General features: G+C 44.8%; 1 protein-coding gene and 1 pseudogene across 1 annotated transcript in view; one reads left to right on the forward strand and one right to left on the reverse strand.

Moving 5' to 3' along the window:
- The first annotated feature begins 9,936 nt into the window (after positions 1-9,936).
- LOC144757867 (ATP synthase peripheral stalk subunit d, mitochondrial pseudogene) lies at positions 9,937-10,558 on the forward strand (annotated as a pseudogene).
- Positions 10,559-11,651: 1,093 nt separating this feature from the next.
- Positions 11,652-22,716, reverse strand: part of LOC144757883 (uncharacterized) — a 61,427-nt gene continuing 50,362 nt past the window's right edge. The window contains exon 2 of the mRNA XM_078646401.1: positions 11,652-12,664. Within this exon, the coding sequence (XP_078502527.1) occupies positions 11,652-12,664 (1,013 nt within the window). The remainder of the gene's footprint in view (positions 12,665-22,716) is intronic.

A 22,716-nucleotide genomic window follows, 5' to 3' on the forward strand; every position in this document is an offset into this window, starting at 1 on the left:
GACAATTATTAAGGATCTGCTGTCTTATAATTAAATTGTACAATCCTTTAAAATCATACACTTTACTTCCAAGTAACCAGCCTTCCAGAGCCTTTGTAGCACAATCTACAAAGTCAACCCAGTCTTGAGTCTGTGCCTTTTGGGTATCTCTGAACGTAATCCTGTATTGTTCAGTGGTTAAGCCAAACCCATTAATCAGAGCACTCTCCAAGACTTTGTAATTTTCAGCATCCTCTACTCTTACAGTGAGGAGCTTGTATCTCTCTTTGTCTGCAAAGGAGAGCCTCAGGATTGCTGCCCACTGCTCTGGAGGGACCCTCTGTACTTTACAGGCCCTCTCTAGTGCAGTTATCCATTTGTGGATGTCATCCCCACTCTGGTAGGGAGGGAAAATCTTGTTCAGGTTCCCATGATCATGATTGTATTCTCTAGCTCAGGGACACTGTTGCTGCCACTATGGGGCTCTAGCCCAACCTTCTTGAAGATCTCTGGAGATCTAGGGGTTCCTTGTCTACGGCCAATTGTTCCCTCTTGATTCGAGTTTGGTCCTCTCGTTCTCAAGGAACTGACACTTCTTCTCATAAGAGGAGTCCCTTTTATGAGAAGCAGCGGTCCCCACAGAAGTACCAGAATGATTAGATTCCTGAGAAGGAGATCTTGATCTTCTTGGTAAACTGCAAACTCTCCCTAGTGGAGTAAAGAGAGGACCACTGGGGCCTTCTCCCCCACCTGAAGGAAGAGTTGGATGGATTCTCCAGGTTAGAGGCATCGTGATCCTCCTGGCCAGCATCTGAGTCCAGCTCATAGAAGTGTTCACTTCCTGGTCGGTCCTCATCTGCTGTCCCACCCAACTTACCTGCCTCATCAGACCTTGGGGTTTTTTCTGAGGTCATCTTACAGCAAAGCCTCTATGAGGCATTGGGTGCTTGCATTTCTCCCTGTCCTCAGTTTCCTAGATGCAGACATATTTCTCAGTTCCTGAAATGAGATATGGTCATATTTAGTTGGCAAGGAGCCACTGGCTTCAGGCCTAGAAGACATACTAGAGTTATGTGGTGTAGGCACCCAACTAACCTAGTGGGAACTGAGCCTCTCTTGAGTTGGAGAAAGGGTGTGCTAGACCCTTGAATATCCAACTCCAAGTTTTGTAGAACTTACTTATTCTAGTCTTGATTTATATGTACCTAATACCTTTAGTGGTTTTCAGTTAATCACTCAGTAAGATTTATCTGGTAAAACAATAGCAAGCTTGATTCCCAACAGCTGCACACCAATGTGAGAAGTTGGGCTGGTATATGCTGACCACCAATTAAAGGGGGCACCTTCTACCAGTCCAAACAACCCTTATTGATGATTAGGTTAAAGACAACGTTTATTGAAAGCTATCCTAATGGTAGCTATGGAGAGCAGCCTGCAGGCTAGGTCTCGTAGGAATGTAAAGCAGCTTGTTTCACCAGATTAGAACCTCCTGAATGACCAAATGAAAAGAGAACCACACAAGAGATATATAAAATATATGTATTTATACTAAACACTCTCTACTAACCTCTTTATGAGATTAGAGAACAAGCACACAACATTAAATCACTAGAACAATAGTAAATAGCACAATACACAGCAGGCTCAAGGAGGAGACCGAATCATATACTAAGAAAGTGTTATAACAACCACGACTTGACTTGACATAGTGCCTAGAGCACGCAGAATTGCTGGGATTCCAAAGAACCACCCAAAGTAGTGACACAGGGGACCCACAGAGGACGTGTGCAGTGTGTGAACACAGGCGCAAGCTCCATACAATCCTATGAGAAAGTCGCGGTTGGAATTTTAAAGATTAAGGACACTTCAGGGAGGACTTTAAGCAAACCCAGTTACATATAGAAGGGTCTAAGGCCAGGGTCCTTGAGAATACTGAGATATCCGTGTTACCTATCCCAGATGAGCCGGGTGCATAGGGTTCAAGTGATGTCGGGAACCTTCAACGTTTTCAATGGCGAGCTGCGGCAAAGTGCTGCAACCGGGAAGATGAAAAGTGTCCAGAGGGATCCAAGCCTGGATCAGAGGAGAGAAGAACCTGAAAGCAGAGGGGACAGAGCCTGGGTCACTTCACAGTGACCAGGGGCACGATAGACGAATGCCCACCGATGTTGGGTGTTTCAGGTGAGAAGAGGTGAAGCTTGACTCTGCCGCCACAGGGACCAGGATATGTCAATGATGACCAAAGTCAAGAAGTGAGCTGTCCCACGAAGGATGTTGAGTGTTGGGGATCAGTGTCCGGATTGAACACCAACAAGCCTTGGCAACTGCAATCCAAGCGGGCAGAGGAAAGTTGCTTCGGTGAGGACCAGTAAGGTCCTGGGGACTCTCCAAGATATGGAGAGTCAGGACACGTCTGGAGCAACCCGAAAAGCCCACTGAAAGTCAAAGTTACCTTCACAGGGACACACAGGCCAACGGACCAGGGATTGTGAAGGGACCTCGAGCTGAATCACAAAATACAAGCCCACAGAACACTTGGGGAGTGTAGGTCGTAAATCTTTGGTGGAATTACTGCTCGGGGTCAGGACTACAGGTAGCTCAAAGCACAGCCTCAGAAATCACCAAAAATCAGATCGACCTCAGAAACCTCAAGCACCCTCCTACTGTGTTGCAGAAATCTTTGGAGGCCTCAGGAGCTTGGGAGATGCAAACCGGTCAGATGAGTTTAGGTGCCTGCCTTGCAGGGGAGTAACTCTTTTACTCCAAGGAAGATTCTTCAGTCATCCAGCGTCATGCAAATCATTGACATGCTTGGTTTCTGTAGCAGAGTATGTCCAGGTAAAATCTAAAGTCCTGTAGTCAGGGGTTTCTACTTTATACAGGGACAAACTCTGGGGACCCACCTATGGGAGGATCAGGACAGAGGGGTGGCTACACGCATGTCCTTTGTCCAGTTTCGCACCAGAGCAGGAGCAAATGGCTCCTGCAACTGGTTTGAGCTGGACTATGCACAGGGACACCAAATGTGCCCCCAGTGCAGACTTCAAAACACTCTCAGAGTGCACCCACCCAGCACTAATACAATAAAGCCTGTCAGGGAGGTGATCACACCTCCCTGTGACAGGAAACCTATTGTCAAGCCTGTGAGCTTGGCTCAGCAGCAAGAGGGCAGACTCATGTCTATGGCTGGCGGCATCCATTTTGTGATGCTCAGGTCGAGAAAGCTGGTAACGGGTAGTCCGGTGTGTCACATAGGTCCCTTTAGAAGGGTGGAATCATACCTTCCCCGCCAGTTACTGGTGTTGAGGTATGATTCCAAGGTGTTTGACAACAAACACGACATGTTTCTATGCAGCTGTTTTAAAGTTAGCATTTACAGCGAGGTTATAATGCAGTTAAATATATATGGTTGCGTCACACACAACCCCGGAAAATAGGTTCCGAAGGCTGCAGAGGGGCTCTGCTCATGCAGGTGCATCCTCTCACATTAAACCCAGCGCCCTGCCTTCAGGATTGATAAGGCCTGCCATCGGGGTGACTGATAGGTTTATATGTACAGTGATTTAGAATAGATATATTGAAACCATATCCAAGTAAGGGGTTCATGCACCACCTAACACAGGCTGCTGGAAGAGACCTGTGGTGTCATTTTGAATGGTCTCTCAGGGGTGGCACAATACATGCTGCAGCCCCTGGGAGGCCTCTGGGCTACCTAGGCCCTGGGTACATAGTACACCATATACTAGGGAGTTATAAGGGTACCCCAGAATCCAATCTGGAGTGTACCTAAAGTACATGCAATCAATTTAGAGGAGAAGGCAGCTAGACTGGGGTCCTGGATTGCAGGATCCCAGTCAGACTAAGTCGAAAACAGTGTTACATCTGCGAAAAGTGGGGGTAACTATAAGAAGCAGATCCTACTCTCATACAGCTATTCTGAGAAGTCCGAGAAATATCTCCAGCGGAGCTCCAAAACCCCGCTGCATTACACTCTCCGCTGCTTGCCGCTGCCTGCTGCTCCTCCTGCCGCTCTCTTCACTGCTTCGCTGCCTCTCTGCCATTCTGGGTCGCATCCATGCTCCCACTGCTCTTTGCCGAGTCAGAGAACCGCAGACTCATCGAATGGAACTAAGCGCAAGCAGTACAAGCTTTCCTCCCTCGTCCAATGTTGAAAAAGGTTCACAATTTTCAGCTTTGCTTCTTCATTCGAACATACTTAATACATTTTTATTTATTAATTTTAATATTATTTAATTTTGTAAAAAGTATTGCAGACCTTCTGAGTAGGCCTCGCAGACATCCTGGGGTCCTCAGACCTCAGGTTAAGAACCACTGCATCAGAGAACTAATTAGAGAGGGACAATGCATATAAAAGAGAGTCAAACTACTATCCACAAAATTAAAGATAGTCGACTAAGTGTATTTAATCAAATTAGGACTTTCCATCATTGACACTGGATTTTCTTGCAAGACTGGAGACTCCCATTGTGCTATTTTAAAGCAGCTTAATCACAGAAGAAACATGAACAATTGGTTTGCAATGGAAAGTTTTGAAAGTGGAAGCTGAAACCAATTAGCAGCTCTCAGAATGTTCTGTTGTTGCAAACGTTTAGGAAGCCACGGAACTCCTAGAGGAATGACCCCATGAAACAGGTTCTATCAATTCTAGATTGTTTCATGTGTTGTGTAGTACCTAGGAATCCCAAGGACCTGCGCGTTTTGGATGACCTAAACTGAGAGCCTAGTGTCCCAACTGCTTTCGAACTCCCCCACAGGATATGTCATCCATTAGACAAGCTAGCTCTACAGTGCCACTACCACCCCCCCGTTTTCCACAGTGGTGCATAGTAGTCTTTGGCACCCACTGAACATGACAACCCTGATTCCTCAGGGATCGTGGTAAGCAGTACAATACATTTCGCCCGGACACTCGTGCTAGCTTTCTCTCAGAAAATACACAGGATGGCGATTAAAACTTTTCCATAAGAATTTATTGGTCCAGTATCAGCATTGTTTAAAACATATGTGCTGCAAAAATCAGGAGACAGAAGCATACGAAAGAGATTGCTAGTACCAATATAGTAAATCGTAGATACATTTCTACCATAGCGCTAATGAGATTAACATATGCATTTCAGATAAAATAATAGCACTGGCATATTCCTAAAATGTGCGCCTTAAGTAGTTTGCCTAGGTGTACCTAGCCTGGCTAGGTGTATATGTATTTGCGTATCTCTAAATGTATCTGTAGCCAATAAATCTCTAGGGATAAATCTGCCCCCTCACCTGATGGTTGAGAATGAAGGAACCCGTCTCTGCCTCGAAGATGACAGCCCGCAATGGCCGTCAGACCGATGAGAGTCCAAGATTCATCATGCAGGATCCCATGTCAGCTTGAATGGAATTCTCCCCTGATATGTAGGGGTAGTGATGGTATTGTATACTAAAGTGGTCACTCCAGGGTTTTTTCTACAATTGACTTGTTTCTAAAACAATCATGGGTGTTTTGAAAACAATCACCAATGCTTTTCTAAAAAGTGCACTCATGCACAGCTGGCTGTTGGCCAAGGATGAAAAAAAGTGGTGAACTTTATACAGAATAAATCTGCCTTGCCTGGGGACATGTTTATGTACGTCAGGGACACGTATTCTGATAGAAGACCAAAATCCTGGTGTCGGAGAGACAAGAACAAGCTATTGGGTAAAAAGGTCACCTGTTTAGAATCGTTATAGGATGCCGCAGTCGGCAAGCTTATAGAGACACAATGGTTTTACATACGTCTTTATGCAGCCGTAGAAGGCTGCACACTATTTCTACACATAATCTGATTCAACAGCACAGCCACCGAAGGTGGCACACTGCTTTTATACAACATTTGATGCACAGTACAGCCTTGGAGAATGGCACACTGGTTTTGCACAACATCTGACACATTGTTGCAAACTTCCAACCAAGGGGTCTAAGGAAGAATCGATTCTAAAAATAAATTGGAGAATTTTGGAAGTTGGTGAGAAGAATCTGTCACTATTCCCCTCTGTTTGAACTGAGTTCAGAACCTCAGGAACCCTCACAACAATGACCGACATACCTGGGGCGGTTGGTGTAAGTACATCAGACCATTCGTCCTACTTATGGTAGGCATTCTGACCTACTTGCTTCTCTTCAGGAACATTATGTAAAGACTGGCTGTCTGAAAAAGAAAGGAACTAGGAAAAAATGACCCAGACTCCCCTGTAGAAAGCTCTCAGTGTATCAAGTACATTATTATTGATTTTACAAAAAGAAAAAGCAAACTCTCGCTTTAGGAGTAAAACGAAAAAGTCTGTTGGGCACCCGTGTGAAATATGGCACTCCTGTTGCTCCTCTGAAGACACAGGGATAGCCAGATTGGTGGAGATCGCTAAATATGGTACACAGTAGTCCAACGGGGTAGTGGAAGTTGTTACGCCTGCTGCTCTGACAGACCGTGGACCATCTGTCAAACTATAAAGGAACGGAACAGTCTTTAAATGTAACCCAAAATAGAAAAATCACTAAAGAAAGAAGGCTTTATTCAGGGTATGGTGGACAGGGCACTCTATCAAAAATGCAACAAAGCATTATACCAGCCACACCAACGATCCTCCCACCAACCCTATTTATAGTTGGACAGATTGTCAGCCTTTCATAGGAATTCCCACTAGGTCTGTCGATGGAAAACGTCTTCGAAGGAGAAAGGGCTCTCAAATAAAACCCATCAGACATTATTAGATATAGCAGAGCTATATAGGAACCTTAAAAAACAAAAAAAGTACATTTTGTATTAGACAAATTCATGGTTAAATCCCTTGTGTGGCACACTGCTTTTAACTGCTCAACATTCTGTGGTATTTTCATGGATTATTAACAAGAGTAGTGCCAGGATACAGACATGTTTTTAGCTTTCCTAAACAAATCGGGTATGGATTGGGTAGAACTGAATTATGTTCCCAAAATAGGAGTGAAGCCCAGATCTCAGTTTTACAGGTAGCACTTCCCTCTTCATTAACACAGAAGGAGAGGTAGTACCATCTCAAGCAAAGAACCGCTTCTCACTCTGAGAGAAGGCATACTGGCGAGAATAGTCCCCTATGATTCCATCTGCGCCAGAATCCCAGCTGAAAGCTGTCATGCTATTGAGATTTGACCCCTCTATTGCCAAATAAACTAGGCTCCTTGCTGACATCACAAATTATCTTTATAGTTTAGGGAATAAATTCACATTTAAGATCTCCTATACAATCAGCACTCAAATATCATGGATTCAAATACATTGTTGTTTTATTACATATCTAAAAACATACATTTCGTATTAATGTGTAAAATCTAGTCATCATTGTGTACATTTCATAGCCTCATGATTGTTCTTGCTGTATCATAATTTTGTTCAAGTTGATGTTAAAGTAAATGAGTTTGATCCCGGTACACACCTCTGTAGTGTGTTTTTTAAAGGCTTTTGGATGTCCATACATAGGTGGTGTTTGGATGTTTGGTTATGTATCATTAATACAGATTTCTAAAGTATTGAGTTTCAAAATTCTTATGCCACTAATGGCCATGCAAACCACTTGTTCAGATTAGAACTTGTTGCTGATAATGTTAAAGTAAAGTGAGTTTGGCCCTGGAGCAAACCCCTGTAGTGTGTTATGTATTAGGATGGGTGTGCTGAAGAGCAGTCTCGTTCCTGTAACTGACTGGCTTTGTGGTAGTGTGGTGATGATGATGATGATGATGGTCGGCAGCAGGAAGAACATCCTAGACTCAACAATTTGTTAAAATGAACTTGGTGGAAAGCATTTGTTTCTACTATCTTTGGCTACTGAAGATGTATCCGTTTTTCTGATGTGCATATTATATCTGTGAACTCCTTCCTCTAGGCAAGGCTGGGCTATAAGAACACTGTTTATTTGACAGCTCCAGCAACACAGAAGCACATTACAGATGATTCAGAATGTTACGATCCATCTTATTTGTGGTAGGAGGATGGCCCAACTGCATCACAAAGTTTCACTGCTCACGAGGCAGCACATACTTTTTATGCCCATTCATTTACCTGCAGTTTATAAAACAAGAGTTTCATTTTACTTGTAAAAACAAACCTGAATATCATTTGTATCAAAAATCTGTATCTTTTGTGTTCTTTTACTTCTAAATCCATATTTTTTTCCAGTGAGGTTCAAGAAATGTAAAGCAGGGAATCGATAGTTCTGGACTGTAGGAGCTGGAACTCTTTACTGCTAAAGATATGGCTGAGATACCCGCCACCCCCTCTCAACACAATCCCCGAAAGGAGGGAAACCGGAAACAGTTCTTGAAGTTTTTTGGAAGTGGGAGGGAGTGACCCTCCCGGCCGTATTTATTAAAAACAAAATTAAAACATTAAACGTTTCATGTTATGTACAATTTCATTACCACATTGCGATGTTTGGCTAACTTTAACATATTCTCTAATACAGAGGTTATCCTAGCCGAACTAGCATCCTACAAAACATTTTCTAGAAATATTGAAATTGTACATCCTAACGTTTAAGGGCCAACGGCAAGGTCATAACCGGTGTCAAGATCCCTAACCAGACTTACCCCTCCCACTTGGGAGGGGCGACAGCACGGAGGCTTACCTCAAGTGCAACTACTACCAATTTCCCTTGACTTGACGGGGGCACTTAAGAACTCGACGCCAGTTAAAGGTCGTTCGAATACTCGTGTGAGGTATCTAGAAGGTATCGTAGACCTCCCCCCAACCCCACACAACTTACCGCATCTGCCGTCGCAGATGTCACTGGCCCCGGGAAATTCCCCAGGAGGGGGCTGTAACCCCTCCTACACAGGAAGGGGCCTTGACCGCCTTTCCTTTACTTCCGGCGACCCATCCTTAGAAGGGACCGCCTCCCCATTGAGGGGCCAATGGCCACCTCACCCGAGCGCTCCCATCCGTGTTGGGTGACGCCCACTCATAGGGATCTTCTAATTAGTGCTCACCGATCATGACCTTACCGCCTACCAAAATAAATACAACAAGAGGACGTCTTCTGGTCTTGCGTCCCTTTTATCCGTCTTCAGGGCGGGCGAAAACCCGCCCCTGCCTGCCCCGAGGGCGTGGCTGGCTGCGTCAGTGTCTAGGCCAGCCCACTCTAGGGCGGGAAAAAAGCGCGCCCCGGCTACGCCGCTTCGGGCATACCAGCCGAGACGCGCCTCCCGCCCAAAAATGGCTTCCCGGGGGGATCGAGGTACTCCGCCATACTTTCGGGGGGACCGAGTGGTCGCCCCTTTCCATTCTTTACTTAACTGTCAGCAACGTATTAAGAACTAAACTTTTCGCCAGCTCTCTCTGCGATCAATACTGTCGCCATCATGCACGGATTCTGTCCTTTCACCAGTTAGGAGTTGGTTGGTTGATTCTCTGTAAATGAGAAAGGTCTAAAATATATTCATATCAAATGAATCTGGCTGTGATTCACTTACAGTCAGTGGTGAGCCAGCAAATTTCCCACGGGTCCAGCTTGAGATTGGACACCTCTGGGGAAGTGCCACTATGGTGAGTGCATTAACAGATGCATGTGATGAGTGAAATGAGCATCATGTCTCCCAAGTCAGTGCTTTGGAGGTAAATGTTGTGGGCTGCAAGCATAAACTCTCAGAGTTACAGGTCACAATGTCCTACTTTGACTTTTTGTGCCTTTGGATGTTGTTCTCTAGCAGCTGTCATTGAACCAGTTATTGCACAAAATGACCAAACACCAAAATCAGCTAGAAATGTTCTCCAGTCTGTACTTGTTAAACTTATTCAAGTGTGTTGTGTTTATAGATTTTACCACTAATCTCTGTAGTTAGCTGAAAATTCTTCCGACAACACTTCCAAATCCACTACAATGGTATGGTTTCTCTCATGTTTGTGTTTGTGAAAGACTTTTCGTCAGCCATGTTGTTTCAGGCTTGTACTGACTTCTGGTGCGGAAGGCATTGCACTGTCTGATTGGTGGGTTCTCCGTCCTTTCGTGGTGAAGCAGCGGTGACCTCTCTTGACTTCCGGTCGCCATACCACGGAGCACCGGTGCTACCATCATCCCTTCAGAGCTGAAAGATGGCTAGCCGAAGAGCTGCTGTGAAAGCTATTGACTGGTTAGCGTTTGCAGAGAGGGTGACGCCCAGTCAGAAGGCCATGTTTATCGTTCTGAAAACCCGGAATGACAGCCTTGCATCTAGGTTGGCAGTTCTTCCAGAGAAGCTCCAGCAATTGACTGGGCCTATTATCAGGCAGCTGTGGCCCGTGATGGGATGGTTGACGAGTTTGAGAATAAGTTTAGTGCATTGATAATTCCAGAGCCTGTTGATATTCAGACCGCTGAGATAAATGCTCAAGAAGCAGAATCTAACAAGAACGCAACTGAGTATGTGCAAGCTTCTAAAGCCTGTGTTTCTCAATATGAAAAGGAGCTGGAGCAGTTCAAAAACATGATTCCGTTTGACCAGATGACAATTGAGGACCTGAACATAGCCTTCCCAGAGACAAAGCTCGACAAGGAGAAGTATATGCATTTGTACTATAGTAGCCCCACCTAATCCAGCCTGAACTCTCCATTGCAACATGTTCCCTGATGCCTCCATAACAATTTTTAGTGTTTTAATATATACACTGTATTAACTTTTCCTTCATGTAAATATGAATTTTCTCTTTGATGTTCTGAACTTTTAATTGACTGTAAACCTGGTTCCCCGGGGTATCCCTTTGTTTTGGCATATTCTAACGGCCCAGTAATACTGTGTACTTCAATTATCTTTGTTCAGATTTCTAGCACCCGATGTACTAGCACTTGATGTATATATTAATACTTTTAATAAATTGTATTCTTTTATGGTTATTTTAACTGAAACAAAAATTTAATGAATGAATGAGTTTGTGTAGTGCACTTGAATGGCTTTTCCCCTAAGTGGGTTCGCTGGAGATTTCTTAATGTTGAAGGGGCACTAAAACTATTTCCTCATTCAATGCAGCGGTAGGGTTTCACCTGTGTGTGTATGCTGATGGTTCCTTAATGCTGAGTAACTACTAAAACTACTTCCACATTCACTGCAGTGGTAGGGGTATATCACCTGTGTATGTTCGTTGATGTCTTTGTATTTCTGATAATTGACTAAAGCACTTAACACACTCACTGCACTTGAACGTTTTTTCCCCTTGTGTGTTCGCTGATTATTCCTTAATTTTGAGGAACGACTAAAACTATTTTCACATTCATTGCAATCAGATGGTTTTTCCCATGTGTGTGTTTGCTGAGGTCTCTGCAGAATTAATAACAGACTAATCCTCTTCATACATTCACGGCACTGTAATAGCTTTTCCCCTGTCTGTGTTCGCTGATACTTCTGAGATTTAAGGAATCACTTCCACATTCATTGCAATGGTATGGTTTTCCCCAGTGTGTGTTTGAATATGTTTTTGTAGGTCTAATGACCCACTACAGCTCTTTACACACTCACTGCACTACAATTGCTTTTCCCATGTGTGTGTTCATTGATGACTCCTGAGATTTGAGGAATCACTAAAACTACTTCCATAATCATTGCAAAAGTATGTTTTTTCCCCAGTGTGTGTTCGTTTATGTTTTTGTAGGACCAATAACCGACTGAAGCTCTTCACACATTCACTGCAATGCTATGGTTTTTCTCCTGTGTGTGTTCGTTGGTGTCTTCGAAGATTTGATAACACGCTGAATCTCTTCACACATTTATTGCAATGGTACGGTTTTTCCCCAGTGTGTGTTCTTTGATGTATTTGGAGTTGATATAACCGACTGAAGCTCTTCACACATTCACAGCACTGTAATGGCTTTTCCCCTGTGTGTGTTCGCTGATGAATCCTGAGATTTGAGGAATCACTAAAACTACTTCCACATTCACTGCAATGGTATGGTTTTTCCCCAGTGTGTGTTTGCTGATGTCTTTGTAGGTGCGATAACCAATAGAAGCTCTTCACACATTCAGTGCAATGGTATGGTTTTTCCCCAGTGTGTGTTAGCTGATGAACTTGGAGTTGTGATAACCGATTGAAGCTCTTCACACATTCACCGCAATGGTATGGTTTTTCCCCAGTATGTGTTCGCTGATGTCTTTGGAGATTTGATAACAGACTGAAGCTCTTCAAACATTCAGTGCAATGGTATGGTTTTTCCCCAGTGTGTGTTCGCTGATGAATTTGGAGTCGTGATAAATGACTGAAGCCCTTCACACATTCAGTGCAATGGTACGGTTTTTCCCCAGTATGTGTTCGCTGATGGCTTTTGAGATTTGATAATTGACTGAAGCTCTTCACACATTCAGTGCAATGGTACGGTTTTTCCCCAGTATGTGTTCGCTGATGAACTTGGAGTTGTGATGAATGACTGAAGCTCTTCAAACATTCATTGCAATGGTATGGTTTTTCTCCAGTGTGTGTTCTCTGATGAACTTGGAGTTGTGATAACCGACTGAAGCTCTTCACACATTCAGTGCAATGGTACGGTTTTTCCCCAGTATGTGTTCTCTGATGAACTTGGAGTTGTGATAACAGACTGAAGCTCTTCACACATTCAGTGCAATGGTACGGTTTTTCCCCAGTATGTGTTCGGTGATGTCTTTGGAGATTTGATGACAGACTGAAGCTCTTCAGACATTCATTGCAATGGTATGGTTTTTCCCCTGTGTGTGTTCGCTGATGAACTTGGAGTTGTGATAACCGACTGAAGCTCTTCACACATTCAGTGCAATGGTATGGTTATTCCCCCATGTGTGTTCGCTGATGATCTTTTAGGAGTGCTAACTGACTAAAGTTCTTCACACATTCATTGCAATTGCACGTTGCTTCTCCAGTGTGTGTTTGCTGATGGCTCTTTAGTAGCGATGACAAACTAAAGCTCTTGCTGCTTGCGTATGATTTTTCTTTCTTGAGTAGTGACTTCGGGCTTATATTTGTCTGCATCCCATGGCTGCGTTTCCTGAGGAGCTAACATGGTTGATAAAGCACTTGTGTTACTCTCACATTCCCTGAATGTGTATGGTATTTTGGATGCTTTATTTCAGATTTCACAATGAAATACAAGACTCACCAACTACATATATTATAATTGTGGCAAGTGAAACCTCTTTGTAGGTGGTTATGTTTTTAGATTGCAGAATGTTTTTGCATGTTTACGAGTGAAGATTAGTCTTCCTTCTGGTTGAAGAAAATTAGGACAGTCTGTTGTAGATCCCTTTACCCTTCAGCTGTCTGGCTCTACTCCCTTGTGCTTTTCTCTTGTTCCTGTGGTTTGGCCAGAAAGAGTTTACAATACATCTAGTGTGCTGAATGGTGGTCTGCCATCATTACAGGAAGCAGAGCAATGCTGTATCCACCTCATACCAAACACATGATCAAATATGGTGGAGGCCTGTTTATACAGGAAGTGGGTTGTCAGTGTTGTTGTCTTAATTTTCTAGAGGTCATTTCTTAGTCCTGTGGCGTGGAGGTGCACAGCTCAGACTCTTATATCCACCGAATTGCTCTGGACTGCCTCTTCCAGGATGCATCAGTTTATGTTCAAGTTCCTCAGTCTCTATGCAGATCTTTTCCTATATATTGGACCTCTTTTTTTCCAACCACTTGTTTTCATATTTGCACGATTACTGTCATTATTCACGATCATTTGTGCATTCAAGGCTGGTTTCCTATTGGATGTAAAGAGATTTAAAATCACTAAATGGAAATGTAAGAGAATGTGAATACACAATATTTAACTAGTTGTAAAAGACATCTGGATATTACCATTTATGAAAGTTACTAAGAGATATTTCACCATACACAGATTTTCAACTAAATGTTTTACTTAATTCAGAAAAGGAGGTGATTTTGCGATGTTCACACAGTAACTTAGCACAGAAAGAGCACACATGGGGTGCCCACTTGCTAGAGGTACAGCTTTACAAAGACGCACATGGATAAGATTTCATTTAAACAAGAAGGGATTGTGTAAGAAGAGATGGATCAGGATGTGTTGCTGTCACTTCAGTTTCAGGAATCGTATAACAGCAGTAACCCTTTCAAGACTACATGACAAAGAAAACTCTTCATGAAGTATATAATAAATGTAACGCTTCAGGAAGTATATAATAAAGGTAACGCTCTAGAAAGTATATAATAAATGTAATACTCCAGGAAGTATATAATAAATGCAACGCTCCAGGAAGTAATAAAGGTAACGCTCTAGGAAATATTCAATAAAGGTAACGCTCCAGGAAGTATATAATAATGGTAACGCTCCAGAAAGTATATAATAAAGGTAACGCTCCAGGAAGTATATAATAAAGGTAACTCTCCAGGAAAAATATAATAAATGTAACGCTCCAGGAAGTATATAATAAAGGTAAAGCTCTAGGAAGTATATTATAAAGGTAACGCTTCAGGAAGTATATAATAAATGTAGCTCCATTCACACTCATCTTGACAGTACTTTCCAGTTTACACTGGAGAAGCTTAAGTTCCAACTCCTGTCTTTACTTTTCTGTTTAAGTTATCTTTGCCACATTCCTAGGGATGGTTCAAGCATTTGTTGGAAGATTGCAGCATTTATTATAGAGATCCCATCACAACCAGTAATATACCTGCGATATCTCTGCTGCCAATACGTGTCTGCTTTTTGTCTTTTTCTACCTTACCATGGTATCTGACTTAATGTCTTCTGCTTGGTGCCAGGTCGAGGATGGAGCACTGGCAGGGTGGGACAAGATGTCCATTGCTTTCAGGTGAGTGCAGCATTTACACAGTTGGGAATTTCTTAAAATCAGCTTTACCTTACTCCCGGTTCATCACCTTCCATACTCCCTTATGTCTGTGTACTCGCTCAGCAGGGTTCATTGATAGCTAAAGCAGCGGAGTGACTCGATGAACACAGCAGACATCAAGTAATGATCTGATAGACAAACGTTAGATTGATAAAAGCCAGACGACTCTGCCGACAGAGATATAATTAGCTGAGTGTCATCAGCATGCAACACTAGTGAGATATTCCAAAATATTTTACTACCTCCACCAGAGGTCTGATGTTAATATTAAAAAGGGTAGGACTGAGCTCCAAATCCCAAGGGATGCCAGGAGCCAGTCTTCTTTGTGAGATATTCCAAAATATTTCACTACCTCCGCCAGAGGTCTGATGTGAATATTAAAAAGGGTAAGACTGAGCTCCAAATCCCAAGGGATGCCAGGAGCCAGTCTTCTTTGTGATGAGGCGAAAGGGAGGGGTATAACTTTAAAAGACCACTCCTTTAAAAAGAAAGTAAACCAGGCCAGACCTTTGCCCTGTACCCCCAGGTCAGTGAAGCAAGTTAATATTATTGCATGTGAGACAGTCACAAAGGCCACACTTAAATGTAGGAGTATCAGACCCTGGGATTTGCCAGCATCTGTATTACTGCAAAGGGATTCAGTAACTGTTAAAAGAGCAATTTCGGTGCTGTATGATCTAAATCCATTTTGGGAACAATCTAATATTTTATATTGTTCTAATATTTTGGTTAGGAGATTGTCTACATGTTTCTCCTCATCCTTGGACTGAAACGACGGAAGAGAAATGGGTCAATAGTTTTCTGGCTGAGTGGCATTTAGCAAAGGTTTTTTTAGAAGACGGATAACCTTGGCGTGTTCCCATGATATTGATACTTCTTCAGTGATCAGCAAGTTTGGCTAATTCTAGAAATATGGGTGCGACGCTCTCTAGAAATTTTTAAATATAATCAGGTTTAAATGGGTCATCCGGAGATCCAGATTTCACTTGACGCATTAAGGTGGAAATAGAATCAAGTAGAGCCAATTGGTCCAAGGGAGCCCATTGCGCGTGGTAGGTCCCTGTGTCAAGAGAGACAGGTTTGACTGTTTTCTCACCCCTGTTAAAGTAAAGATAAAGATAATTGACCAAGCTTGCTGCAGTGGCTGTTGAAGCTTCTGCTAATCCAGGAGTGGAGGTGGGCTTAATCAGGTTGTTCACAATTGAGAATATTTCCATGCTTTGGTGGAAGTCTCTGCCCGTTCTCTATTGGAGTCTAATAGAGGCACACTCCTTTCGATAAACCTTGAAAAGGCAGATGTTTCCAGTTTATGCCACTAGTTTCTCATTTTCAATGCTAGGTGTATTAATGGTCAAAGGCACCAAATAATGGCTTGATCAGGTCACTAGAATAGGGGGAGCAGTTTGACAGATGGCCAGGTTGGGGAAAAAAGGGTCCTGCAGATGGCTGGGCTCATAGCTCAGTTTTTTACTAACTGAGCTAATTAGAAAGTGGCCAGGTCATTAGTAAAGTCCTGGATTTATTTATTGTTGATTAGATCAAGATGAAGATTCAAGTCTCCAATTATGCTCAAGTTGGACAATTGAAGTGAGTGCAAGGTAGAGCACTCTATTAGAGATTCTCTTGGGACGCATCAGAGCAGGGCCGGGTTACTGACTACAGTCCCCAGGCTCCACTAGAGCCGCGTCACTCTTCCCGCGCCCTGAGGCGCTTAAAGGCAGCAGTGAGGTCCCACTGTGGGGGACGCACCGGAGCAGAGCCATGGCACTGACTACAGCCTCAAGTGTCCACCACACGATGTACCACTCTTCCCGCACCCGGAGGCCCTTAAAGGTAGCAGTGAGTTACCTCTGCATGGGACTCGCCCGGGCCAAGGGCGGGCCCATCCACGCCAGGAGGAGGCTGTGCCCTCCCTCTAACTTCTACACTCCCCCATTACAGGCCCACCTTGCGCAAGAAAAAGCTGGGAGCAACAGAGGAGGTAACTGTTACCTCTTTAGATACCTTTCTGGCCAAGGCAACATCGGCATTAGCAAAATAAATCGCACTTACAGAAAAGAGACTTTCTTTGGGGTCAGGGGCAGGGCAGTCATCTAATCTAAAAAGAAACTATATGGGGTTTCTCTTCCAGAATTGCTGGCAGTCTCTGTACCAATCCCCAAACATTCACAGCCTGCCTCTACATTTAGTTGGAAACAAATTTACGCTACCTCCGTAAATGGTAAATGAAAAAGAGGTTAAGCGATACTGCCCTCCAAGTGTCGTACCAAGAAGATCAGAAAGGGACTCGCCCGGGCCATCAAAACAAAAACTATATTTGAAAGACCCACACCAGCACCTTGGTATTCTGATAGTTTGAAGTTAGAGAAAGCGGCATGTAGAGTTAGAGAACGTAAATGGAGAAAAACAAAGTCCCTTGAAGATAGACTGGCCTACAATACATCACCTAGGGCCTGTCTTAGAAATTGTAATATATCCAGAAGATTACATCTAGCTTCCCGAATTGATGAAGCCAAGGGCTCCTACAAAGAAGTCTTTAGAGTTCTCAAGGAATTTACCATCCCTAGAGTTAACAACTCTATATGCCCCCCTTCGCAAGAATTTTGCGAGGAGCTTGCTGTATATTTAACCAGTAAAATAGATAATATCTGTAACTCCTTCATTTCAAACTCGGAGTGCATGGTAGTAGCTCCGGGGCCAGATAAGCCTTGTCACCCTAAATTGGAGTTTTTTGCCCACATAACGAGGGAGCAAGTTCTCTCATCATTAAAACACAGCAAGTCAGGCTCTCTTGCTGACGTGGCTCCCCCTCATATCATGTCTGACCTGGGTTCGGAACTGGCAAACCCTATCAAGGAAACTTGTAATCTGTCCCTATCATCTGCCTCTTTCCCGCTAAAATGGAAAAAGGCATTTATTAAACCTCTGCATAAGAAACCCTCGGCTGACCATGGGGACCTTCATAACTACAGACCCATTTCTCTTCTGCCAATATGCTAACAAATTATGGAGTCTTTGGTGAATCGCCAACTCACAGATTATCTGGAACAGAATAACCTCCTGGAGCCCTCACAGTCGGGCTTCTGTGCAGGTTTTAGCACGGAGTCTGTCCTAACTGAGGTGTCAGACATGATCATGCTGCTGCTGGATGAAGGGACCCCCACCATGTTGGTTCTCTTGGACCTATCAGGAGCTTTTAACACCATCTCTCACAGGATCTTGTTAGATAAACTGCGGGAGATGGGTGTCATGGGGCGCGCGCTCGACTGGATACATAGCTTTCTCTCTGAAAGATCTCAATGTGTACAACTGGACACCTTGATATCCAGGACCAGAATCTTGGATAAGGGAGTTCCTCAGGGCTCTGTATTAAGTCCCATACTGTTCAATATCTACGTGTCGTCTTTGGCCTCTGTTATTAAATCATGTGGTTTTCATACCATCTCTTACGCAGACGACAAGCAGATCATTGTCCCTATAGAGAAGTACGCAGGAGAAACTAGAGATAGATTCGAATCATGTATGACGAAATTTGCAGTATGGATGAAAAAGAACTTTCTGCAATTAAATTCAAACAAAATCGAGATCCTACTGTTCAGGAAAGACGAGTAGTTATGGACCAAAGATTGGTGGCCAGAAGAACTAGGAGAAGCTCCCTTACCTAAATCGTGGGCAAAAAACTTGGGCGTACCAATCGACTCCAAACTTTCCATGGAGCAGCATGTGAAAACACTATCTAGCAACTGTTTTGGACTACTTGCTAAAGAAGATTTTTCCCTGGACCCCGCTCTCCACCAGAAATGTCCTGTTACAGGCACTTATAGTCAGCAGGCTTGACTATGGAAATGTCCTGCTGGTGGGGGTACTCCCTCTCTTCCATTATTGAATGAGCTACATTGGCTGCCAATGAGGAAAAGGGCAGTCTTTAAACTCCTGTGTCTGGCGTTCAAGGTGCTGGTCGGCCCTGGTCCAGAATATATAAGGAGGAAATTAATATGGAACACTCCTACTAGGCAGTTAAGAGAAAGGCACGTCCCCCCTCCTAGCCTTTTTAATTCTACCAATTTGGAGGAGCTGATGGCCACTAGATCTTATGTTGCCCCCAAACATTGGAATGCTCTACCAGTTGACCTGCAATCCTGTACCACATTCATGGCCTTTAAGAAGAAATTAAAAACATGGCTATTTTAGGGTACGCACTCAGTATGTCGTTGTCTGATTTCCCGGGCACCGAGAGATCCCTTTGGGGATGATTCGTACGCCATATAAATAATAATAATAAAAATATTAAAGAAAGAAAGGCCACTGTGCCAGCAAGTTCCACATGTATGAATGGCCAGCAACATTCAGCGACTACATTTCCCTCATATTGGTGTGATCTTCTTGATAACTTTACAAATCTTTTGCAACCGGTCTATGACCGTTTAGATTCTATAGATCACACTTAAGGTCATCCCCTTTGATGTCTGTAAAACTCTTAAAAACTATAATTGTAAAAGTCATAATTTGTGTTTTAATTGTAAAAACATGATCCCGAGTTAGCTAAATCGCCCTCTACTTCTATTGGTCATCCTTGTGTTGAAAATCAGTTGGCCTCCAGCAGGGATCCTATAGGTCCAGACCATGTAGATTTGGTCCCTAGGTGTTTGCTCACTGCAGGTGACCATACAAGATTCTATGGGTAAGGGGCAATCACACGACTTATCAAGACCACAGGTTAAGCTAAATCCCCAGTCTACTCAGGCCCATAGCAGACCAAATCAGCAATACATGGACTTCCCGCCTGTTCAAATTTTAGTCAACGTGCCTTTACTACGTCCCAATCTTAGAAAATCTTTACTTCAGCTGATGGCCAAGGCTCGACACTGGATGACTCAAAACTCTAATCAAGGTCATCTCATCCAAAATCAATTGATAATGGCCAGAACAATGCAGTGAATTGGGGCTGATGTAAAAACGACTGGTTATTTTAAACTTTGATGATGAATGGCTAGTGAGAGACCTATTAGGGAGTTTACCGGTTGCCCCTTCACTCCATTCTCAGATTTATGCAGTCTCGTTGGGCTTTTTTTATAGGTCCGCACCAGTACGTAGTTCCACCGTATTCACTCAGGGCCTTTCTTTAGTGAGAACTGGTCATAAGCCTGCCCAGGTGGCTTTTGATGCCCTTGCCCTATCAAATAGGTAGTCATTGTTGGAAGATATGGAGGCATGTGATTGACTGATCTCTCCACTAAATCATTTGCCTCCTCTGTCTCTTCTTTATAACGATTATCAAATGGTTTCTGGCTTGGTACCCGTGGAGAGGGTTCAGTTGGTCGTTTTAGGTTCACTAAGCAGTATTACATCCTTACCAATAGACCCTACATCATCCTTCTCACAAGTACGGACAACGATTCGGTCGCAGGAGTCTCCAAGTGATGTAAAGTTTCTCTCTAGGAATATAGCGGGTTATGAAAACAAAAAGGATAATCAAAATTGGCATAAAGTGTTTACGAATTCTGATATCTGCTTTCAGGAAAATTGGGAAGAGTAGTTTGTCTATGTAAATGGCTACAGCTCCTTTGTTACGCCAGCAGTTCCATCAGCAGCAGGTAGATCTAAGGGAGGCTTACTCAGAATTATAGCAAACACGATCACTCTTCGTTAGGTGACCTTTATCAATAACTCGCCTCATTTTCATGTTATCGTGGCTGAAGGTTCTGGGAAAATTAATTTGTTACGCATTCATTTTTATAATAATAATTTAAAGAATCCTACGCAGGTGACAGATGAGTTGGCAGGAATATTGGAATCTCTGTTAACATACTACACACCTTCAGATCTTTTTTTCTTGAGCTAGGGATCTTCATGTGTACTGTAGCCCCAATTCGGACCAACGTAATTGTGGGGTAATTGATGCTAATGATTCGTTGCTAGTCCATTTTATGAATCATAACTATGGAAACATGGTGGCTAAGCCGCCTAAGATGGCGGATCGATCCTCCTAGAGCTCCGGCTGCTGGCCCACGTCAAATGCAATTTACGGCATCCCCTCACCTGATACATGGGCTGTAAGGGTAGCACCAATGATCGGAACCACTCGGGACAGCCCCTATCTACCCGGAGCTCCTACACGAGGTCCCTGAGAGGTCCGCGGCGCTCCGCTGTTGCTCCCCGTGTGCGGCCTGACAAGATGGCAGCCGCCGGGTAGAGCGACGGCGCCCGAGCACTGCCAGATCCGAAAGAAGCGAGACCGGATGTCCCCAGCGGCGCACATGCATCGAGCCCCGAGGTGAGGAGGCGGCGTTTCCGTGCCGGCGACCTGGCACCGGGCGCCGCTAGTGGTTTCGGGGGAGGAGAGGCCTGAGTGACCCATACGGACCACGCTGCCGAGGGGGGCCCGCCCCCGCCGGGCTGAACTGCCGCTGCCGGGGTCTGACTATGCTTGGTACCACCGGGGAGTGACGCGAGAAACCAAATGCCAATGGAGACACTGCTGGCTGACCTGGGACGGTGTAAGCGGCCTCCCCCCACCTCGAGCGGCCCGGATGGGGCTTGACGCGGCCCCCCGGCCACAACATAAAGTAAAGAGGTGAGGCGGGCGGGGGCCTGGGAACAACCCCCCCTCCCTTCCTTTAAGTGACTCAGACGGGACTCGGCGTGGCCCCCGTCCACAACAAAGCCCCCCCACAAAGGAAAGAGACGAGACGGGCTGGCGCCCGAGACCACCCTGAGGGGAATGCTACGACTCTGATGACCTAGTGTGTTCAGAGGGACTGGCGACCAGCGAGGAAGCGCCGGAGAAAGTCCACCGCTACCGCGCCTCTATCCCGGCCTGATTGTCACCCCGAAGGCCCGCTATCGAGTAAGAAGGGCCTGGCGGTGCTGGATAGTCCCCCACCTACCACCCGCTGACAATACACAGATCGCGGACGCGTGGGGGAAAACGGATGCAGTTGCTGGCCAACCGAGATCTGTGCAAACCCCGACGACCATAGAATTGGGGTGCTGGTGTGGGCCCACCCCTCCTACCTCCCCTCAGATTGAGCCGACGGGGCCCGGATGACCAGGCGGATCCATAGACAGCCACGTTGCCAAGAGCTGCGTCGCAGTTGGTGCCCCCCCTCCTGAGCACAGCACTCACCGATGCGGGACGGGGTGGCAGCCGGCAATATTGAATAACCAGGGACCACATCTGCTGACCCAGCCGGCACTGGGAGTGACCCCACCCGCCCGTCATTGCATGCCTGGATCCACACGGAAGATCCGTAACCCCCACAATGGGCCGCCGAACAACGGGAACCACACTTGGTGCGGCCCACCAGAAGATACCGCCTCAGACACCAACTACAACCACATTACGGGATAGACAAGATAACGCAGACTACACGTCCAGAAAGCTAGACCAAGTAGTTGCAGCCAGAGAACATTCCAGAGTGGCGATGGAGAACAAATTCGACACTCTAGACACGGATCTCAACCTTCTCCGCTAGACCATAGGAAGTTATCGGACAAGGTCACCCAGGGAGAAAAGACGGTGCAGACCCGCCACCCGCAAGTACAGCAACACCACCACGACATTGCTGACATCCAATCCCGAATCAAGGCCTTGGAATACAAGACGGACGATTTAGAAGGATGCTCCCAAAGGAGCAACATCCGCGTTATGAATCTGGCGGAGGGGGCCGACCCAATACACTTCATCACGGAATGGATTGCGACCTTCACACCGGCCAATGACCTGACTCCCTACTTCTGCATTGAACGAGCGCATCGAATCCCGATGCTCAAACCTAAACTGGGCCTACATCCGCGGCCGTTCTTGTTGAAACTCCTACATTTTCGAGACAGGGACACAAGTCTCCGGGCGGCCAGAATGCATCGGTGACTACAGGTGGAAGATAAGCAGGTGATGCTATTCCCCGACTATTTCCGGGCCGTAC

The sequence above is a fragment of the Lissotriton helveticus genome, chromosome 1_1, assembly GCF_964261635.1.
Source record: "Lissotriton helveticus chromosome 1_1, aLisHel1.1, whole genome shotgun sequence".
NCBI classification, from domain to species: domain Eukaryota; kingdom Metazoa; phylum Chordata; class Amphibia; order Caudata; family Salamandridae; genus Lissotriton; species Lissotriton helveticus.